Genomic DNA, 20,731 nt, shown 5'->3' with positions numbered 1-20,731 from the left:
CCTGTTGTCCGGACCTCTGGCAGTCTCTATGGGGGTGCCACAGGGTTCAATTCTCGGGCCGACTCTCTTCTCTGTATACATCAATGATGTCGCTCTCGCTGCTGGTGATTCTTTGATCCACCTCTACGCAGACGACACCATTCTGTATACCTCTGGCCCTTCATTGGACACTGTGTTAACTAACCTCCAGATGAGCTTCAATGCCATTCAACTCTCCTTCTGTGGCCTCCAACTGCTCTTAAATGCAAGTAAAACTAAATGCATGCTCTTCAACCAATCGCTGCCCGCACCTACCTGCCCATCCAGCATCACTACTCTGGACGGTTCTGACTTAGAATATGTGGACAACTACAAATACATAGGTGTCTGGTTAGACTGTAAACTCTCCTTCCAGACTCACATTAAACATCTCCCATCCAAAATTAAATCTAGAATCGGCTTCCTATTTTGCAACAAAGCATCCTTCACTCATGCTGCCAAACATACCCTCGTAAAACTGACCATCCTACCGATCCTCGACTTCGGCGATGTCATTTACAAAATAGCCTCCAACACTCTACTCAAGAAATTGGATGCAGTCTATCACAGTGCCATCCGTTTTGTCACCAAAGCCCCATATACTACCCACCACTGTGACCTGTATGATCTCGTTGGCTGGCCCTCGCTTCATACTCGTCGCCAAACCCACTGGCTCCAGGTCATCTACAAGTATCTGCTAGGTAAGCCCCGCCTTATCTCAGCTCACTGGTCACCATAGCAGCACCCACCCGTAGCACACGCTCCAGCAGGTATATCTCACTGGTCACCCCCAAAGCCAATTCTTTCTTTGGCCGCCTCTCCTTCCAGTTCTCTGCTGCCAATGACTGGAACGAACTGCAAAAATCTCTGAAGCTGGAGACTCTTACCTCCCTCACTAGCTGTAAGCACCAGCTGTCAGAGCAGCTCAAAGATCACTGCACCTGTACATAGCTCATCTGTAAATAGCCCATCCAATCTACCTCATCCCCATACTGTATTTGTTTATCTTGCTCCTTTGCACCCCAGTATCTCAACTTGCACATTCATCTTCTGCACATCCTACCATTCCAGTGTTTAATTGCTATATTGTAATTACTTTGCCACCATAGCCTATTTATTGCATTACATCTCTTATCCTACCTCATTTGCACATGCTGTATCTAGATTTTCCTATTGTATTATTGATTGTATGTTTGTTTATTCCATGTGTAACTCTGTGTCGTTGTATGTGTCGAACTGCTTTGCTTTATCTTGGCCAGGTCGCAGTTGCAGATGAGAACTTGTTCTCAACTGGCCTACCTGGTTAAATAAAGGTGAAATAAATAAAAAATTGAGCTGGTAGGTAGGAAGGAGCAAGCAGCTTATATGGGGAAACAGGTGTGAGAAAGTCAGCAGAGAGGTGATTAAGGGAGTGGGAACAGGTGTGGAGGGAAGGGGCATGGCCTAGGTCCTAGGGTAATTGAAAACATTTGGAGCTCTTTGGGGGTGCCATGACACTTCACAACATGCACACTTAAAATAATTTGTGCAACTTTTTCAATGTAAATGTAACTACAGTGCATCTTGGCACACACAATAAAACCTTCCCATTTACAAAACATGTAAGTCTGCATGGTCACATGTTGTCAATGTCGTGTGTGTAGGTGGCAGGGAAGTCAGGTGCAGGAGAAACCAACTTGGTGTAACTGGAGTAGTTTAATAAAGATTAAACCAACTCCAAAAACCAACGTACATAAAAAAATAACATGGGTAAAATAACCCGTCGCGCACCAATACAAATACACGAGCACAATAACAACAAACAATCTCTGACAAGGACATGAGGGGAAACAGAGGGTTAAATACACATGTAATGAATGGGATTGGAACCAGGTGTGTAGGAAGACAAGACAAAACCAATGGAAAATAAAAAATGGATCAATGATGGCTAGAAGACCGGTGACGTCGACCGCCGAGCACTACTCGAACAAAGAGGGGCATCGACTTCGGCAGAAGTCGTGACACATGTATTCTGTTGATATTTCATTATAGCACTAGCACTAACCGAAAGAGAAACCAAACAGGAAGAGAGTTCAGTGGCAGTTTGTTCACAGGTTCATGGATCATCCTTGTTTAAGTGAAGTTAGTGTCTGCCTCCCTGAAGATTGGATAGTACATCTGGGTCACTACTGTGAAGCTTTGCAGAGCAATGCTACGGGCTGAGTCGTCAAAATATAAATACTGTCTCTTTGATCAAGTTTAAATCACTTAAGGGCTTTTATAACTGACACTTCCAATAAATCCTGGGATTTAAAATAACTCATAGACCGGCAGTAGAATACTGCTGTCAAGGGCCAATGGGTTTGGACAAGACTGCAGGCCTAATCGACAATAATAGGTGATGTTTTTAATGAATATGCATATTGGAGATGTTTTTGTTGACATGAAGGAAAATAAAAGATGAAGGACCCACAACCCCAGTGATTTACATCTAAGTGGCCTAAAGCCTATGTATTTACAATGTAGTTACATAGGCAGCAGGTACTGTGTAATTACATTGTAGGTATAGTTATGGTACTTACAACTGTGATGTATTTGTGGTTTGTGCAATTCGGTGCAATTTACATTGCCATTTCATTGAGTCTTCTTGGGTATGACGCTACAAGCTTGGTACACCTGTATTGGGGGACTTTCTCCCGTTCTTCTCTGCAGTTCCTCTCAAGCTCTGTCAGGTTGGATGGGGAGCGTCGCTGCACAGCTATTTTCAGGTCTCTCCAGAATTGTTCAAGTCCGGGCTCTGGCTGGGCCTCTCAAGGACATTCAGAGACTTGTCCTGAAGCCACTCCTGCGTTGTCTTGGCTGTGTGCTTTGGGACGTTGTCTTGTTGGAAGGTGAACCTTTGCCCCAGTCTGCGGTCTTGAGCACTCTGGAGCAGGTTTTCATCAAGGATCTATCTGTACTTTCCTCCCTTCATCTTTCCCTCGATCCTCACTAGTCTCCCAGTGCCTGCCGCTGAAAAATGTCCCCACAGCATGATGCTCCCACCATCATGCTTCACCATAAGGATGGTGCCAGGTTTCCTCCAGACGTGACGCTTGGCCAAAGGCCAAAGACTTCAATCTTGGTTTCATCAGAACAGAGAATATTGTTTCTCATAGTTTGAGAGTCTTTAGGTACCTTTTGGCAAACTCCAAGCGGACTGTCATATGCCTTTTCCTGAGGAGTGGCTTCCGTCTGGCCACTCTACCACAAAGGCCTGATTGGTGGAGTGCTGCAGAGATGGTTGTCCTTCTGGAAGGTTCTCCCATCTCCACAGAGAGCTCTGTCAGAGTGACCATTGGGTTCTTGGTCAACTCCCTGACCAAGGCCCTTCTCCCCCGATTGCTCAGTTTGGCCGGGCGGCCAGCTCTAGGAAGAGTCTTGATGGTTCCAAACTTCTTCCATTTAAGAATGATGGAGGCCACTGTGTTCTTGGGGATCTTCAATGCTGCAGAAATGGTTTGGTACCCTTCCCCAGATCTGTGCCTCGACACAATCCTGTCTCGGAGCTCTACGGACAATTCCTTTGACCTCAATGCTTGGTTTTTGCTCTGACATGCACTGTCAACTGATTGACCTTGTATAGACAGGTGTGTGCCTTTCAAAATCATGTCCAATCAATTGAATTTACCACAGGTGGACTCCAATCAAGTTGTAGAAACATCCCAAGGATGATCAATGGAACCAGGATGCACCTTAGCTCAATTTCGAGTTTCACAGCAAAGGGTCTGAATACTTATGTAAATAAGATATGTTTTTTATTTTGAATACATTTGCACAAAAAAAGTTAATCCTACTTTTCCTTTGTTATTATGGGGTATTGTGTGTAGATTGATGAAGGAAAAAAACATTTGATCAATTTTAGAATAAGGCTGTAAGTAACAAAATGTGGAAAAAGTCAAGGAGTCTGAATACTTTCTGAAGGCACTGTACATAAGTTTTAGGTCATTTGATTGACCATCCCTTCTCAGCCTTCTCTTGTGACACATCCTAAACACGTCATATGTGTTTCTGATGGTACAGTGAAACAGATGTGTATGCATATAGGATAACATTGTAAGACCTTGGGTTGTAAGACCTTGGGTGTATTCACTAGGAACCAAACACCTCACTTGTACAGGTTACCCACTTGACATGCACTGAAAAAGGACAAATATAAGCACCCCCCATTTGACATTTTTAATTTGTCCAATATAAACTTGTTTTCTTGCTTAATGTTTTCTGTTTGGAGTAAACTGTTTCTGTTGCAAAACGAATGAATACACCCTGTTTTACAATGGAGGTGTCACGCGAATACTGTAGCCTACACCATGTGACAAGGACATGTTACATAAATGCATGACATGGCCATCACATAGCCTACTTTGTGTGTGTGTGAGTGACAGAGAGGTAATTTTATCATTGTGTACTGATTTAATAACTTTAAAAAAAAATGGAACCATCATATAAAATCAAGTACTCTATCTAGGGCTAGGCGAACAGGACATTAAAGTTACCCTATAGTTTAGTGTTTCCCAACCAGGGGTACTTGGCCTATCTACAGGGGGTACTTGAGGAGACTCATAAGACCATAGGCTTACTGGTCAAATGTACATGAGGGTGTACTTCAGGCAGAGCAAAATATACTTGGTGGTACAATAACCGAAAAATGTTGGGAACCACTGCCCTATTTAAACCTATTTTAGAGATTCTTTAGAATGCATGTAGGCCTACATTCATTGTCATCAAGAGCAGCCATGTCAAAGTCCGACATACAGGAAACGATGCTGCATTCAAAACAACTGGGAACTGGGAAATCTCTGACTTCCAACTTCAGTGTGTTCAAGGCAACTGGGAACTCAGGGAAAAAAACAAACTTCTATTGGGTAAAATCGTTTTGAATTGTCATCAAACTCGGAATTCTTAGTTGGAAACTCTGGCATATTTTTAGAGCTCTTACTTTTCCGATCTTTCAGCGTTCCCAGTTGTCTTGAAAGTACCATAAACCCTAACCTTAACCATTTGAAATGTCAACGTCAATAGGGTAGGGATGTCCTAAGGATGCCGGACAGCACGGATCATTTATATATATATATATATATATATATATATATATATATATATATATATAGACTTTTTTTTGGGGGGGGGTTTGTGTTTTTATTTTTCAAGTCAATACAGAGGGTACATGGGGGAACACAAGTATATATAAATAATATACAAAGGACAATTGGGCTAGGGGGTACAATATCACATTACACAAGGACCTTAAGGGACATACATACACTTATTATTCTAACAGCTTTTTGTTAGTAGAGTATTTAATTGTCTTAAAATACAGTTCAATTTCTTTTTGTAAGGTAAGAAAATGTGGTGTTTTATTTGTAAATTTACATATGTGAATATGAAATTTGGCCAAAAGTATAATGAAATTGTTTCAGCTTATTTCTATCGTAGGTAAATAATCCAAGCAGTACATCTCTCCACAATAGTGTAAGATCTTCATAAATGTGTACAATTATAATTCTACTGATGTCTTGCCACAGTTGCCTTACATGAATACAATGCCAAAGATGCATCACCGTTTCTGGGTGGTCATTACAAAAGGTACAATTTAAGTTGATGTTTTTCTTAAACTTCTTCATATAGTGGTTGGCAGGATAATATTTATGAATAATTTTAAAGGAAACGTCCTTAATTTTGTTAACAAGTAGGTATGTGGCAACATCCAAACTTTTCCCCAACAGATATTATCAATAAAATCGTTTCAATAAGGCAGGACATAAGGTGTGGATACAACATCCTGCTGAAACAAGGTTCGTATCGCTCTGTTGTTGAATGGACCAAAAGAGAAACAAATCTTTCCTACTGATGAGTCAACAGGGTGAATAGAAGGTAGGTCCTGAGGGTCAGGTCTTGACACGTTCCTGGATAATAAAGCAACACCTGAGGGAATGGCGTCTAAAACAATCGCAAAATCTTTTAGCGTTACAGGAATCTTATAAAGTGATAAGAATTCCTTTTAATTAAGTAAAAAGTTGGCTCACCAATAGGACATTATTTCGGCACCAATATTCTAAAAACAAATGAGTATTTTTATACAATATATCCCGATTATTCTATATATAATATCTGTGTGGATAAAAATTATGCTTATAAATTAAAGACCATGACAAGAAAAACTGCCGATGAAAAGCAGTTTCACTGGAACTTTGTCAATATTATAATTGCAAACCAACATGAAGTTAAGGCCACCAAAAGTAGAGAAGACCGACATGATGAGGAATACAATTCCATGTAGAAGTTGGTCTTCTTAGGAATTGTTTTATCCAATTGATCCTAAAAGTATTATTTAAGGTAGTAAAGTCCAGAAAATTCAGCCCACCATACTCATGTGTTCATTACAAAAGTTTTCCTAATGTAATGGGTACGGTTTCTCCACAGAAAGTTGAAAAGCATCGGGTCCTACTCCTTGCTTATTTAACCGTCAAAAAATAAATTGAGCGCCATATGTTAGCCTAGAGATACCCTCAGCCATGGTTATTAGGACTCTTCCTTTAAAAGATAACTCCCTCTGTAGCCATTGATTTAGCTTCTTTGGGTTTTTTTTTAATAAGAGGGTTAAAATGTAGTAAGCCTCTAGACTTCTGATTCTTAGTAATGGTTATGCCTAAATAAGTAAGTTCTTCTTTCACTGGAATACGATAATATGAAGATGTCACACAATCTTTGACAGCCATGAGTTCACATTTATTAATGTTAAGATATAGACCAGATGCTTTGGAAAAGGATTGTATCACATTGATCGATATGTGAATTTGGTTGGCGTCTTTCAGAAAGTGTAGTATCGTCAGCCGGCTGGTTTATAATTAGTACAGCTCATGAGTCATGGGAAGTAGAGACCCGATGACGTCAACCGTTATTTGTTAAGCTATTTTCCCGTTTAGTCTTCCGGGATGTGATTGTGACGCGTTTACAGAATGTGTTTAAAAGAGGGTGAAGCGCTCAATAAAGTCAGTAGCTGCCAGCGACCAAAGCGAATGTAATTCCGCTCGTACTGGAATCCTAAACGTATTGCAGGGGGGTCAACTCCTAAGAAGCGGATGAAGAAACAGGTTTTGCTTATTTTCACATTCAGAGGACTTGTTAGAAAAGGGAAAAAGAGTAAAAAAAGAAAATGTCAAATTTCATATTACGGAAAGCCGAGCCCAAGGACGTGTCAGACATATTGCGACTCATAAAGGTAAAAGGATGCGTGTATTCAACGATGTATGTATGTATGTATGTATGTATGTATGTATGTATGTATGTATGTATGCGTTTAAATCTCCGTAGTTTAAGTTATAATCACAGACATAGCCTAAGCATATTTTTCAATATTATGACATTTGACTTAACAACAATACTTTTTTTATTCCCTATTATTTAAGGAACTTGCGAAATTTGAAAAAATGGAAGAGCAGGTCATCTTGACCGAGAAAGGTAACGTTAAGTCCACTTGTATGTGTGTAATTGCTGATTATTGTAAACATATCAAATGTTTCCCCAACAAATCAGAAGTCCCTGACTTTACAATTTACTTTCAGAACTACTAGAGGACGGCTTTGGGGATCATCCATTCTACCATTGCGTCGTTGCAGAAGTTCCTGAGGATAAGCAGAGCTCAGACGGTAAGCCATGTTGTAATTCTGTTAACAGAATGTCAGATCGTAAGGAAATGGTGCAAAGGTTTGACAATCAAGATTTCAAACATTTATGGCTAGTGAAAAAAAAGAACGGAAGCGCTGCTAAGGTACACAATAGTACGTGTTGGTAGACACAACACAATGTATGGTTAGTGTTGGTGGGCATAACTCAAAGTGAATCATGATCTGGAGTTTGGAATTTAATGTTCTCAATTCTCAGAGAAACTCCTTTTAAATCCTCAGTGATATCATAACTAGGGCCCAAGTTTTTCCTGACCATGAAAATCCCCTTCATCATAACACAAAAATATCATACTCAATAAGCCAAGTGGGATTTTGTCAGATCCTAGTAGTTTTACACAAACACTTACCTGCCGGTTTTGATGTGGATGTTTTCACTGTTTTAGGATACACTGTCATTGGGTTTGCCATGTACTACTTCACCTATGACCCCTGGATTGGGAAGCTTCTCTACTTAGAGGACTTCTATGTGATGAAGGAGTTCAGGGGTAAGTCTATGATGGTGTGTTACATCAAAGAAATAGGGTTGGTTATATTTGTCCTGTTTCACACATGTATAAGTGTGTGGTGTGAAATGAACTGCGTTTTTCGCATATCCCACACCCTCAGAAAGGGAACGTCACAGCCAAGGATCAGCCATTATTGACACCCTCGGAAAGGGGACATCACAACCAGGGATCAGCCATTATTTACAGCGACCTTGGAGGAATTAGGGCAGGGTTTCCCAAGCTCGGTCCTCGGGACCCTAAGGGATGCACATTTTGTTTTTTGCCCTAGCTGAATCAGCTGTGTAGTTAGGTCAAAATCCAAAACGTGCACCCCTTGGGGTCCCGAGGATCGAGTTTGGGAAACACTGGGTTAAGATTAAGTGCCTTGCTCAAGGGTAGATCATTTGGTTTTTCACCTAGTCGGCTTGGGGATTCGAACTAGCAACCTTTCGGTTACTGGCCCAACGCTGGCAACTGAATCAGGGTCCATGGATCCAGGGCTTAACTGCCAATCTTTGATCCTGTTTTCTCAGGTTATGGTATTGGGTCCGATATCCTGAAGGTTCTGAGTGAGGTAAGTCTATATGACATTTTTGCAATCAATTTACTGAACGCATAGATCAGTCCAGCCTATGGAAAACTCCCATCCTATAGGCAAGGCTATATGATGACCCTGTCTAACTTTGTTTAATGTCCTCCCTTCCTCAGACGGCAGTTAAGACTCGCTGCAGTAGCATGCACTTCATCGTAGCAGAGTGGAACAAGTCGTCCATAGAGTTCTACAAGCGCCGTGGAGCCTCAGACCTGTCCGATGAGGAGGGCTGGCGACTCTATGCGATTGATAAGGATGACCTGCTGAAGATTTCTGCAAAGAAACGATAAATTCAGCAAATTACCACTGATTACTAACGGCAATGCCTTCCCTTTCGTTTGTTAATGTCAATGTTCTTTAAAAGAAATATGTATTTCAATAAATAAATACAAAAACAGTTTGTTCAACTTCTTCCTGCAAGACCTGTTATACATCTGGGTGGTTTTGAAACTCGAAGTCAGTATGTTTCATTTACTCATGTCTGATAATGGTTGTGATTGACCTTCCATAAGCAAAAAGGAGAACTATCCTAGTCATGTGACCCTGTACTGGAACATAGATTTCAACATGAATCAGCATGTATAGATAGTTTATAAATGGCTTGATGATAACTTCTGGCTCAGAAGGAGAAGTGTGTGCTTGTTTATGGAAGGACAGACCTGTTATACATCTGGGTGGTTTTGAAACTCGAAGTCAGTTTGTTTAATTTACTCATGTCTGATAATGGTTGTGATTGACCTTCCATAAGCAAAAAGGAGAACTATCCTAGTCATGTGACCTTGTACTGGAACATAGATTTCAACATGAATCAGCATGTATAGATAGTTTATAAATGGCTCGACGATAACGTCTGGCTCAGAAGGAGAAGTGTGTGCTTGTTTATGGAAGGACAGACTTCTTAACTGTCTTGTCAAACAATATTTTTCTTCACGTAGTTGTTCTCACACACGCTTAGGGTGCCTATGTACAATACCTCTACAGTTTTCGGTGGCCTTTTATTTTAAAATCCACGCTGTCAATATAGATCGTACAATATAGATTTTATTCCTGTCTACATAAATACATTCAAATCACAAAGCTGAACCTTCAATACATAAGTTTAAATGTTTGTGATAGGTCCTGCCCCCTCCTGGGTAAATGCCAGAGAAAGGCTAGTGCAAAAGCTGGTCATTAGAGTCGCAAATGGGAGCGAGCCTAACCATGACTTATGGTAGCATACATTGGGAGGACCTGGGAAGACTGCTAATCCTGTTGTCACGGTCCTAGTATCACAACGTATCTGAAAAGAGAGAACTCATCGTTAGCCTTTTATCTACAAGCCTTTGCGAGCATTAGCACCTGATATGTAAAGTACACTGGTTTGTTCTCTGCTATCACAAAAAAATATCTTAAAGTTGGTATAAATGTTAGTATAAAGGATTTATAATGAATTGACAACATTTTGTGGCAAGTTATTGGGGTGTTACATAAACCTGCAGGTTGACCACTAGGGCAATGATTAAAGTGTTGCGTGCTGGCAGGCTGTTATTGTGCAAAAATGTTCAGGTTTGTTGTACCTGCTGCGATCAGGGTTTGGCCTCTGCAGCTCTTCTCATCTGGTTTCTTCTGGTTTATTTTCCTCTGGTTTGTCTTTTTTCACTGGCTGTGGAGGGATTCATGGTAGGATGTGACAATTCAGAGTTGTCAACCCATTACAAATACTCTGTATTGATCTGCACAGTAATTCTGTACCATCTCTATCCTCAGGATCAAACTAGTTTTTGACCTGACAGGATGAGCTCACCTTCCCCTCCACTGACTTGAAAACCTTCTCTACGTTAACGTAGCCCTGCAGGGCAAAATCGTACAACGAGTCTCCTGTGTTCTGTGGGAAGGAGGGGGACCGAAAAATAGGTTTAAGCAAAATAGTATACATTAAGAATCAAACATCACAGGATTAAGAATGACCCTACAACACTGTCTTATGTCTTGGTATGGAACAATGTGCATTAACTCCCACACAAGTAGGTAAAAAAACACAACATATGACATACAGTATTGACACGCTAACTCACCTTGGCGATTGATGCGGCTCGCTGGGGGTAGTACATAGTGTAGCCCACAGCCATCAGTCCAGTAGGATAGATCAGCTTCTTCACCCTGGAGCCTAGAAGACAGAGGAGAGAGGACCACATAGACTATTTTTTTATTCAAGGAGATTAGAAACAAGAAAAGGAAGCCGGAGAGGGCAACAGGAAGCAGCAGTAGGTTTGAGATTTGTACCCCGCCTTGTATGGTCTGGAGGCTACAGCTCTACCTCTAGATCAGCCTCTGGCACAGAGACTCACAGAGTGCTTGCTTAGCACAAGGACAAGTGGATAAAACCCCAAAACAATAGAGATCAAAAACAGGGTACTTTTCATCCAAACCCAAAACTTACACCCACTATTTACCTCTTGCAAGAAAGAGTCCAAGGATACCAGCAAATCCAATGACCCCAGCCCGGGGGTAGAATTCAGCAGGAGGGTTTTGCAGGAAAGTGAAAGTCTCTGAAACAACAGAAAGTAACTCTGTAACCAAACTGAAACTGACATTCTATTTGTACAAATGAGTGTACATTACAGTGTATGAGTAATGAGTCCACTTTATGTGTATCATGGGGTGTGTGTTCTCTTACCATTTCCTAATTGGATGGCACTTTCAACCTTGGGCATCACTTTTCCAATGGCACCCTGAATCCCACAGGAAAAGAGGACAGCACAGTGAACACATAATGTACATCAGCTCACATCACCCAATCTCTGCACCTTCAGAGCCATTCAATAATGGATAAATGTTTATTTTTCATTGTTACAGAACAAGTTGACATTTCATAACATGATAATACGATATTTCACAGTAAATATGCTCTTGCTCAGTAATCCTCAATTCAAGTTTACTGTGTACTTGTGATGCTTTATATTGTCTGTACTGTGATTGTTATAGTGGTAGTATAACTAGTGGTAGTGTAACAGGTGTAAAATATACTTTATGTATTTCACTGAAAATCGCTCATATTTATTTTCATTTATTATTTTATGGTTCTTTTGAGATGTATTACACTACTTTCAAGGATTCATTATTTTATTTATTTTCTAAATTGTGTTGATGTTGATGTCATCAACGGGAGCCATGCTTTTACTCTTCAGTTTGCTCAAAGCATGATGAGGTGAGGCAAATATACTTGTGCATGTTAGTCCAGACGGCAGCATTAAAGTTTTCCTTGCATTTGTATCCATTCCATGCAGCCATTAAAAGAGAGACAACCGGCAGAATTGTGTCCAGAGCTTTCCCTTCCACCTACACCTCACCAGAACACAACACAACACAGAAAGGTACCGGTACAGAACCGGTTACAGTAGGGCTGCCACGCCCTTAGAACCCTCATACAGTTCTGTTTGCCTACGAAGAGACCTGTCTTTATTTACCCTGTAATAGAGTCAGAATTACCTACAATACAAAGGTTTATTTGACTGTTCACAATCACTATTTGTAAATTGGGTTTTACAGCCTAAAGCACAGGTCAATCTGTCACCCAGTAGGGAGCTCTAGTTGAAACATCAACGAACAGCACTTTGTGTACCATTGAAATGTTGTAAAGACATTCTGCACTGTAAAAGAGCAACTACCAATAAAGTTCCAACCACTGCACTTTACTGACAAACATGTGCTGTATGTTAGTGAGCTGCTTATCTCCTAACTGAAGGAACCAATGGGGCAGAGGTCAGATGGGTGACTTAGAAGCAGTGATAACAGCCACAAACAGAAGCTTCTAGAGCAGAAATGGAACAGCCTGGCCGAGCAGAAATGGAGAGGCTGAATGGGTGTTAAAAAATGATTTACAAAGTACTTTACCAGTCTTTTAGACATAACAACTAATCAGCTGAATCTCAATCCCTCCCTGTGAGTTTATGATGATTGTGTGTGTTATCAAAGCGCACAACAGAACGGTGTACAGTCTATACTCAGTTTGTTGTTTTTATGAAATAGTTTTAAATCAGAGGTAAAGTTTGTATTGCTACAGATTCCGCGACCCGGTCAGCCTTTACGGCTGGGACCGCAAGTTTGTGTCCCGGATTCCTGTTAAGTAGCAGTTAGGTGCTAGCCATCATGAAAACGGAGCAGGCTAATGGCTAACGCTAACAGAGCTGGCCCACCAATGTTTTTATCCAACCCTTGGCACAAATCAAATCACATTTTATTTGTCACATAGGCCGAATACGACATGTGTAGACCTTACAGTGAAATGCTTACTTACAAGCCCTTAACCAACAATGAAGTTTTAAGAAAAATACCTTAAAAAAAATAAGAAATAAAAGTAACAAATAATTAAAGAGCAGCAGTAAAATAACAATAGCGAGGCTGTCACGTCCTGACCAGTAAAAGGGGTTATTTATCATTGTAGTTTGGTCAGGGCGTAGCAGGGGGGTGTTTGTTTTGTGTGTTTCGGGTTTTTTGGTTTATGTTCTATATTTTCTATTTCTATGTGTATATCTAGTTTTCTATTTCTATGTTGGGTTTTTTGGCAATGACCTACAATTAGAGGCAGCTGGTTGTCGTTGTCTCTAATTGGAGGACATATTTAGTTGGGTTTGTTTTCACTTGTGTTTTGTGGGTGGTTATTTTCTGTATAGCCTGGGAGCCTTATGGAACTGTTATCGTCGTTTGTTTATTTTTTTTGGAGTGTTCTTTAAATAAATTAAGAAGATGAGCACTTTACCCGCTGCGCCTTGGTCCAATCCTTACGATGCCTATGACAGAACCACCCACCAAAAAAGGACCAAGCAGCGGAAGAAGGAGCAGCAGGAGAGATATTTGGAGTCATGGACGTGGGAGGAGATCGTTGATGGCAAGGGTCCATGGAGCCAGGCTGGGGAGTACCAGCGCCCAAAGGAGGAACTGGAGGAAGCGAAGAGGGAACGACGGAGGTACAAGGCATTGTATCCTCCATTTCAGGAGGTGGAGAGACAGCCGGGGAGTTTGGTTAAGTCAGGGGGCAGGCCTGACCTAACTTCCCGGGCATACAGGAGAGAGCCGTGGATCAAACCGGAACCAGTCAAGGAGTCAAGCGAGGAGTTTGACGCGAGATTCCGGAGAATCGTGCTGGCGGAAAGGGCACTACGAAGCTGGCGGAAAGAGGGGCGAGAAATGCATTACAGAGTAGTGCGCACGATCTCGCCCATCCGCACGCACAGTCCGGTGCGGTCGATACGGGCTCCGCAGCGTTGCCGGGCTACAGTGACCATCCAGCCAGGACTGGTTGTGCAGGCAGTGCGCTCGCACTCGCCCTGAGGTGCGTGTTAATAGTCTGGCGCCTCCAAAGTTATCGTCGTTTGAGTGTTCTTTAAATACATTTAAGAAGATGAGCACTTTATCCGCTGCGCCTTGGTCCAACCCTTACGACGCCTATGACAGAGGCCATATACCCGGAGCACCGGTACAGAGTCAACGTGCGGGGGCACCAGTTAGTCGAGATAATATGTACATGTAGGTAGAGTTATTAAAGTGACTATGCATAAATAACAGAGAGTAGCAACAGCGTAAAAGGTGGGGGGGGGGGCAATGCAAATAGTCTGGGTAGCCCTTTTATTAGATGTTCAGGAGTCTTATGGCTTGGGGGTAGAAGCTGTTTAGAAGCCTCTTGGACCTAGACTTGGCGCTCCGGTACCGCTTGCCGTGCGGTAGCAGAGAGAATAGTATGACTAAGGTGGTTGGAGTCTTTGACAATTTTTAGGGCCTTCCTTCCCCCAACAGACAGATGTTCAGCTCAACTCTGCGGCCCATGGGAGACGACACTCGCAAGGCCTAGGAGATCGGGGAAGCAGTCTGGCCACCCTTCATCTATCTGAGAAGATGTGATCCAGCTATCAAACAGCTTTGCCTCGCTTGAGACAGACCTACCAGCCCCGAGAATCAGCACGGATCCTGGGTGTATACCAACAGCCGGCGGCCGCCCAGTGACACCCCCCCCCACCCACCGCAGTTCAGCAGGTCGCTTCCTCATCGGATTTCATCACGACCACCATTATTGTGGGCAGCTCAATGGTGAGAGATTTTGGCCTGCCCTAGATCTGTGGACCGACCAAGGTCCACTTTCACCCAGGAGCTCGTGTCCATGACATCAACTCCCTCCTGCCCACGGTTCTGGCCAACTACTCCAATATTGACACCATCATCACATGTAGGTTTTAATGACCTTCGTTTTAGGCGATTTGAGGATCTGAGAGAGAACTACAAAAAAAAAATTCAACACCCTCGCTAGCACAGGGAAGATAATAATTATCTCTGGCCACCTCCTTGCTACCGAAGAGGTTTGGAACGTTTCAGCCGACTCGTGGCCCTGAACGAGTACCTGCAGACTATTTTTTTAATTTGCTGTGGGAGCAACCATCACTTTTTAAAAGAGACAGGATTCACCCTAACTGCATTTTTTTTTTACTAATGCTTTTAGCTGTAAGGACATTTTGTTTGGCGACTTCGGGTCTTTTGAGCATCGTCCTATACTGTTCAAATGTCAGCCACCTTTGCTGGCCAGAATGCTCTATAGGCCAGCAAAGCACTGCCCACTTTCTTTACTGATTTTATCGGAACTATTGTTTATTGTTCTTGAGAACTGTGATACAATCATTGTGTTGGGCGATTTTAATATTCATGTTGACAAAGAGACTGACCAAGGCCATTGAATCTTTTGAGCTTTATCCAACATGTTACTGGGCCCACCGATAACCGGTAACTGAAGTTGCTACAGATTTTATTGAGTGTATGAACAATACTCCACCACCTATTCTGTCTTCCTTTTGTGATGATTTAGTTGAAAACTTTAATAGCAAATTAAGGACAACCATTGATGCCATAGGTCAAGTAAAGTTGAAAAAGGCCACATCCAAACAGAGAGCCCCTTGGATGAGTGAGGAAACTAGTCAATTAAAGAGAAATTGCAGAGCGGAAGTGGAGAAAGTCAAAGTAATTATGATATTCTGAGAGAGAAACTTGGCATTTATAACAAGGCAATTAGAAATGCCAGACAGGCTCATTTTTCTAACTTGATCACTATTAAATCAGAATAATTTGAAAGTGCTCTTCTTGACCATTGATGGCCTGATAAATCCTACCCCCGCAAACCTATGTCAACTTTCCTCATCTAAATGTGATGAGTTTGCGGCATATTTCAAAGATAAGATAATCAATATTAGGCTGGGTATCAGTCAAGCAATACCTGATGAGAAGTTTGATATGTGCCCTATCCTACCACGCAAAGGCACTATGGATTTATTTTCCCTGGTTGACACAGACATGCTCAGGAAAGTGATATCACAACTTAAGCCTTCTACCTGCCTTCTCAACCTATCCTCACCACCATCTCCAAAACAGTTTTTAAATGCATATCTGAAGAAGTGCCAACTGAAAAATTCCAATCTGGTTTTCATGCCCACCACATCACAGAGACAGCTTTAGTTAAAGTGGTAAATGATCTTAGAGCCAGCACAGATGGCAAACAGCTCTCTGTCCTTGTACTCTTAGATTTAAAGTGCTGCATTCAACACTGTTGACCATGATAGCTTTCTGGACAGACTGGAGAGATGGGTGATAAGGGAATTATATGCTTAAAGGTAATGACTAAACAAATTCCACCCTGAAACGTAATTATGACATGATGTAACAGATATAATGAATTAGAATGGTAAACTTCAGTGTGACTAAGGAGAGACCGAGAACCATTGTACAATGCATTGCCCGACCTGGCTAGAACTCTTGAGAAACTTACGATAGGACAGGGAGTCCTTTCAAGGTTCCTCTAATCTCGGGGGAATGGAACTGTCGGCTTGGTAGTGATAAACAGTGGTGAGAAATATGGGGAAAAGATACAACTCACCTACTGTTTGTGTGTATGTATGTGCGTAGGATATCTAGGATATCTGTATGTGCGTAAATAGGGAGTGAGTTATAAAATGGATGTCTTTGTATTATGGACTTCAGAACGTTCTCTGAATAAACTGTACGAACCTTTTGCATAAGCTGAGTCTTTGCCTAATTATTATTAAACTCAGAGTCTTACAAACCTTGGGGATTAGTCAAAGCTTATTGATTGTTAGTTATTATCATTGAGATTGAAAATTCTCGTGACAATGGGTCAAGAGTTTTTTTGTCACCCATGGTGAACATAACTCAGAGAAAATGCATATCACATGTGGCGTTCCACAAGGTTCGATTATGGGTCCGGTACTGTTCAGTTTATATATGTTACCCCTTGGCAACGTTATCACAAAGCCCAGCATTGATTTTCACTGCTACGCAGACGATACACAACTTTGCATTTCTGTGTCACCAGACGATTTTAGCTCCATGGATAAATTATTAGACTGTATAGTGATTTAAATACTTGGATGGCTCACAACTTCCTCCAGCTAAATCAAGACAAGACCGAGGTACTTATTGTTGGAGCCAAAGCACAGAGAGAGAATCTAGCCGCGCATTTTAATTCACGGGCAATAAAGATAAAACACCAGGTAAAAACCCTAGGTGTTATTTTAGAATCTGAACAAAATTTTTAATCACACATTAGGAATGTGACCATAATAGCTTTTTACCACCTGAGGACCATTGCCAGGGTAAGGTCGTTTCTCTCTCAGGCTGATACAGAGAGACTAATCCATGCTTTTATTACAAGCGGGCTTGACTACTTTAATGTTCTCCTGTCTGGTCTACCCAAGAAAGCCATTGGTCAACTGCAAAACATACAGAATGCTGCAGCACGGGTACTGACCAAGACCAGATGGAGAGCACACATTACACCGGTTTCACAGTCTCTGCACTGGCTGCTTGTGAGTTTTAGAATGAAAGATTCTTCTATTGGTTTTTAAATCAATCCACGATTACGCACCACAATACATGTAAAATGTGCTTTTTAGTTATGTACCCAGTGGGTCCCTCAGGTCCTCTGGCACTGGCCTTTTAACTATCCCAAAAACTAGGACCAAGAGGCATGGAGAGGCAGCCTTTAGTTATTATGCCCCCAGCCTCTGGAATAGCCTGCCAGAGAACCTGGGGGGGGGGGGGCAAAACTGTGGACATATTTTTATTTAACCTTTATTTAACTAGGCAAATCAGTTAAGAACAAATTCTTATTTACGATGACTGCCTACCCCAGTCAAACCCGGATGATGCTGGGCCAATTGCGCGCCGCCCTATGGGACTCCCAATCACGGTCGGTTGTGATACAGCCTTGAATCAAACCAGGGTCTGTCGTGACGCCTCTAGCACTGAGATGCAGCCCCTTAGACCGAAGCGCCACTCAGGAGCCCAAAAGAGATATTAAAACCTATTTTTTTTGTGTTGCTTTTCCTTAGGGTCTTTTTTAATTGTTCAGTTTGTCATTCATTTGTTTTTTTAATCTTATATTTGTTGTGTAGTAAATATTTCAGCTTTTATTTTCATTGTATTTTATTAGTTTTTTCCTGCAATGCACATTATGTTGCATTCCATGTCTGAAATGCACTGTATAAATAAAGCTTGATTTGATTTGAATTATGTGTGAGTGGCTATGGGGGAGTACCTGAACATTTTCCACTGCTGAATGGCTTGTTTGCTGAAAGGGGAGCAGATCATTGGTGTGATCACAGGGGCAGAAGCAGAGCAGCACAATCATGACTAACACTTCATTGGAGAAAGACAAAATAATTTCAACATGTGCAATGATTATTGATTGCATGGAATCAACAGTAAATGTTTACTGGTCATGATGAAACACAGTACAGATTTACTGGCCATGGTGAAACAGGATGTAAAATAGCTCTAGTAAATATTAACTGGTCTCTGGGAAAATAAGTACTGTTCATACTCAAAGAGAAATCAAAGATGAATTGATATCAATGAGACCTACTGTAGTTAATATTTACCAGTCACAACTAATCACAGTACATCTTTGCAGGGGTGCATTGTAAAATACGCAAAAGCAGCTGGGATGATAATGTAAAGCAGTGCAAAAACATTTCACATTTCAGTGTCCATGTGAAGTTATTTTGGAGTGAGGATGGGGTATCAGACATTATGAATCTTGCCTGGAGTTGCATATCTAAACAAACACCCAACAACTGTCCTTATTTTCAGATAGAAAAGACTGTTCCTAACAGAGGAAAGAATTACTATCACCCAGTAGCTCACAGGTGAGTAGGGTTATCAATGTACCTGACACCAGGTAGTGTAGGGCTCTGCCAGTTTCCTTAGAGTGGTTACACCTTGCTCCAAGTGCCCTATCTCCGGCTCCACATAGCGGAACTTCTGCTGGGGTATAGTGTAGAGGGAGAGCTGTAACAAACAATATGGGTCAGTTACCTCATCCCAATGTGGGCTTGCCTCAGATTGGATGTATGCTGAAAGACTTCAGAAAGTGTGATTGTGCGCACAATGCGGTACCTCATCTGTATTTAAGGTGACATTTGGATTGTCCTTGGTGGCAGCAAACACAGTCCCTGAAATCAGGTATAGAGTTCCAGGCACAGCAGCCACACATGCTACCTGGGAAGACACAGAATGACTGGGACATCAATGGGGCATTTCCATCTGAGACTTACCCCACACCAGTGTGTTGCCAGTGTTTATGTTAACGTAAGCTCAAGTGTTATTTTTTGGGAACTGTGTTTGACACAAGACTTGGGGCGAGCGGAATCAACAACCTCTGCATCATCAAGACAGTTGCTTTGTGAGAAGGTGTTAACAGTGGAACGTGCTAACCCATGTTCACTGTTATTTAAATGCAAGCTGAAAAGTACCAAGCATAGTCAAAGCAGTTCCACTAAGGCCATGGCCCAGTGAGAAACGAGCTGGGCCGTGGAGGTGGAAACAAAAGTTTGAGCCTTTTTGGTAAAACACCGGGGTAAGTCTCAGGTGTAAATTCGCAGTTCGGTCTACACCCTCTCACACAAAGATGGTAGGTCTCGCTGGGAGTAACGTGAATCGAGTCAGCCAGGCTATTACCTAGTTAGGGCCATCACAATGTTGCAAATTTCACCTGTCAAGCAGTACATTCAGACCTGGAAACACCAAAGGAGTAGAAGCTAGAAGTTGTAATGGAATTGACAATTTTGGCCCTCAAAGTCTTACAGAAGATCAATGTCGCCATCTAGTGTAAAAAAAAGGTATATTGTTCATCCCATTAAGTAGGCATGTGACAATACCGGTATATCGAGTGTCTGTCTAGTTCATGAACTTCTAGCCTAAAGCAGTGGTTCCCAAACGTTTTCGGTTACTGTACCACCAACTGATTTTTGTTCTGCCCAGTGTACCCATGAAGTACCCCTTCATATGCTCTCATGAGTCTCCTTAAGTACCCCGTGGATAGACCAAGTAAGGACCTACAGAGTGTGGTAAACACAGCCCGAACGCGTGAAAAACTAGCTGAGGTTTCTTACTTTCGACTTTAGTTGGCTGTGCATGAGTGACAAGAGACAGCTACCTCAGAGCGCCAGAAACTCTAAGTATCAGTATGAATGACTCCGACATAATGAAGAAAAATGTATACTGTGTTATGCATTTAATGCAATGCCCTTGATAATCATGGTGTCTTGCTCGCTGTCCTTACGCCCTCTGTGCTTCACCGGGGGATCGAGTCCCCTTAATTTTATTGAAACAGATCGCTATTCAACTAAAACAGTAAATTAACAAAACACATAATAACTCAGTGTGGACTGAATCGGAAATACATTAATTTCAAAATATTAAGTTATTACGTAGTACATAAAGTTTATATTCTCACCTTGTACATGATCCTTTTTTACCGTGCCAAGCTTCGAGTACTTACGGTGTCCGAAAGGGAACATGCTGCTCCTCAGGTCGCATTCCAATCCGAAACTCGCTATCATCCCTCAGCTCTTGTTCATCTCATTGGCCGGTGTTCTCATAATAAGGCCAATGAC

The 20,731-nt window shown here is 41.8% G+C and overlaps 2 protein-coding genes across 3 annotated transcripts; one reads left to right on the top strand and one right to left on the bottom strand.

Moving 5' to 3' along the window:
* The first annotated feature begins 6,951 nt into the window (after positions 1 to 6,951).
* Positions 6,952 to 9,198, top strand: sat1a.2 (spermidine/spermine N1-acetyltransferase 1a, duplicate 2). Its single transcript, XM_014196207.2, has 6 exons — positions 6,952 to 7,258; positions 7,446 to 7,497; positions 7,602 to 7,685; positions 8,108 to 8,209; positions 8,743 to 8,783; positions 8,918 to 9,198. The coding sequence occupies exons 1-6, from the start codon at positions 7,193 to 7,195 to the stop codon at positions 9,089 to 9,091; spliced, it is 519 nt and encodes a 172-aa protein (XP_014051682.1). The 5' UTR covers positions 6,952 to 7,192; the 3' UTR covers positions 9,092 to 9,198.
* Positions 9,199 to 9,824: 626 nt separating this feature from the next.
* On the bottom strand, positions 9,825 to 20,711 carry apooa (apolipoprotein O, a). Of its 2 annotated transcripts, NM_001141477.2 has the most exons (10): positions 20,572 to 20,635; positions 19,233 to 19,334; positions 19,005 to 19,124; positions 18,373 to 18,405; positions 11,458 to 11,512; positions 11,234 to 11,329; positions 10,856 to 10,947; positions 10,585 to 10,665; positions 10,358 to 10,443; positions 9,825 to 10,080 (listed from the first exon to the last, which is right to left on the bottom strand). In NM_001141477.2, the coding sequence occupies exons 1-9, from the start codon at positions 20,578 to 20,580 to the stop codon at positions 10,393 to 10,395; spliced, it is 639 nt and encodes a 212-aa protein (NP_001134949.1). In that variant the 5' UTR covers positions 20,581 to 20,635; the 3' UTR covers positions 9,825 to 10,080; positions 10,358 to 10,392. The 2 variants fall into 2 exon arrangements, with proteins under 2 accessions (NP_001134949.1, XP_014051611.1); XM_014196136.2 differs by lacking the exon at positions 18,373 to 18,405 and having other exon boundaries at positions 20,572 to 20,711.
* Positions 20,712 to 20,731: the final 20 nt, after the last annotated feature.

This window comes from Salmo salar, chromosome ssa04, assembly GCF_905237065.1.
Source record: "Salmo salar chromosome ssa04, Ssal_v3.1, whole genome shotgun sequence".
NCBI lineage: Eukaryota > Metazoa > Chordata > Actinopteri > Salmoniformes > Salmonidae > Salmo > Salmo salar.
This window is presented reverse-complemented; position numbering and strand designations above follow the sequence as displayed.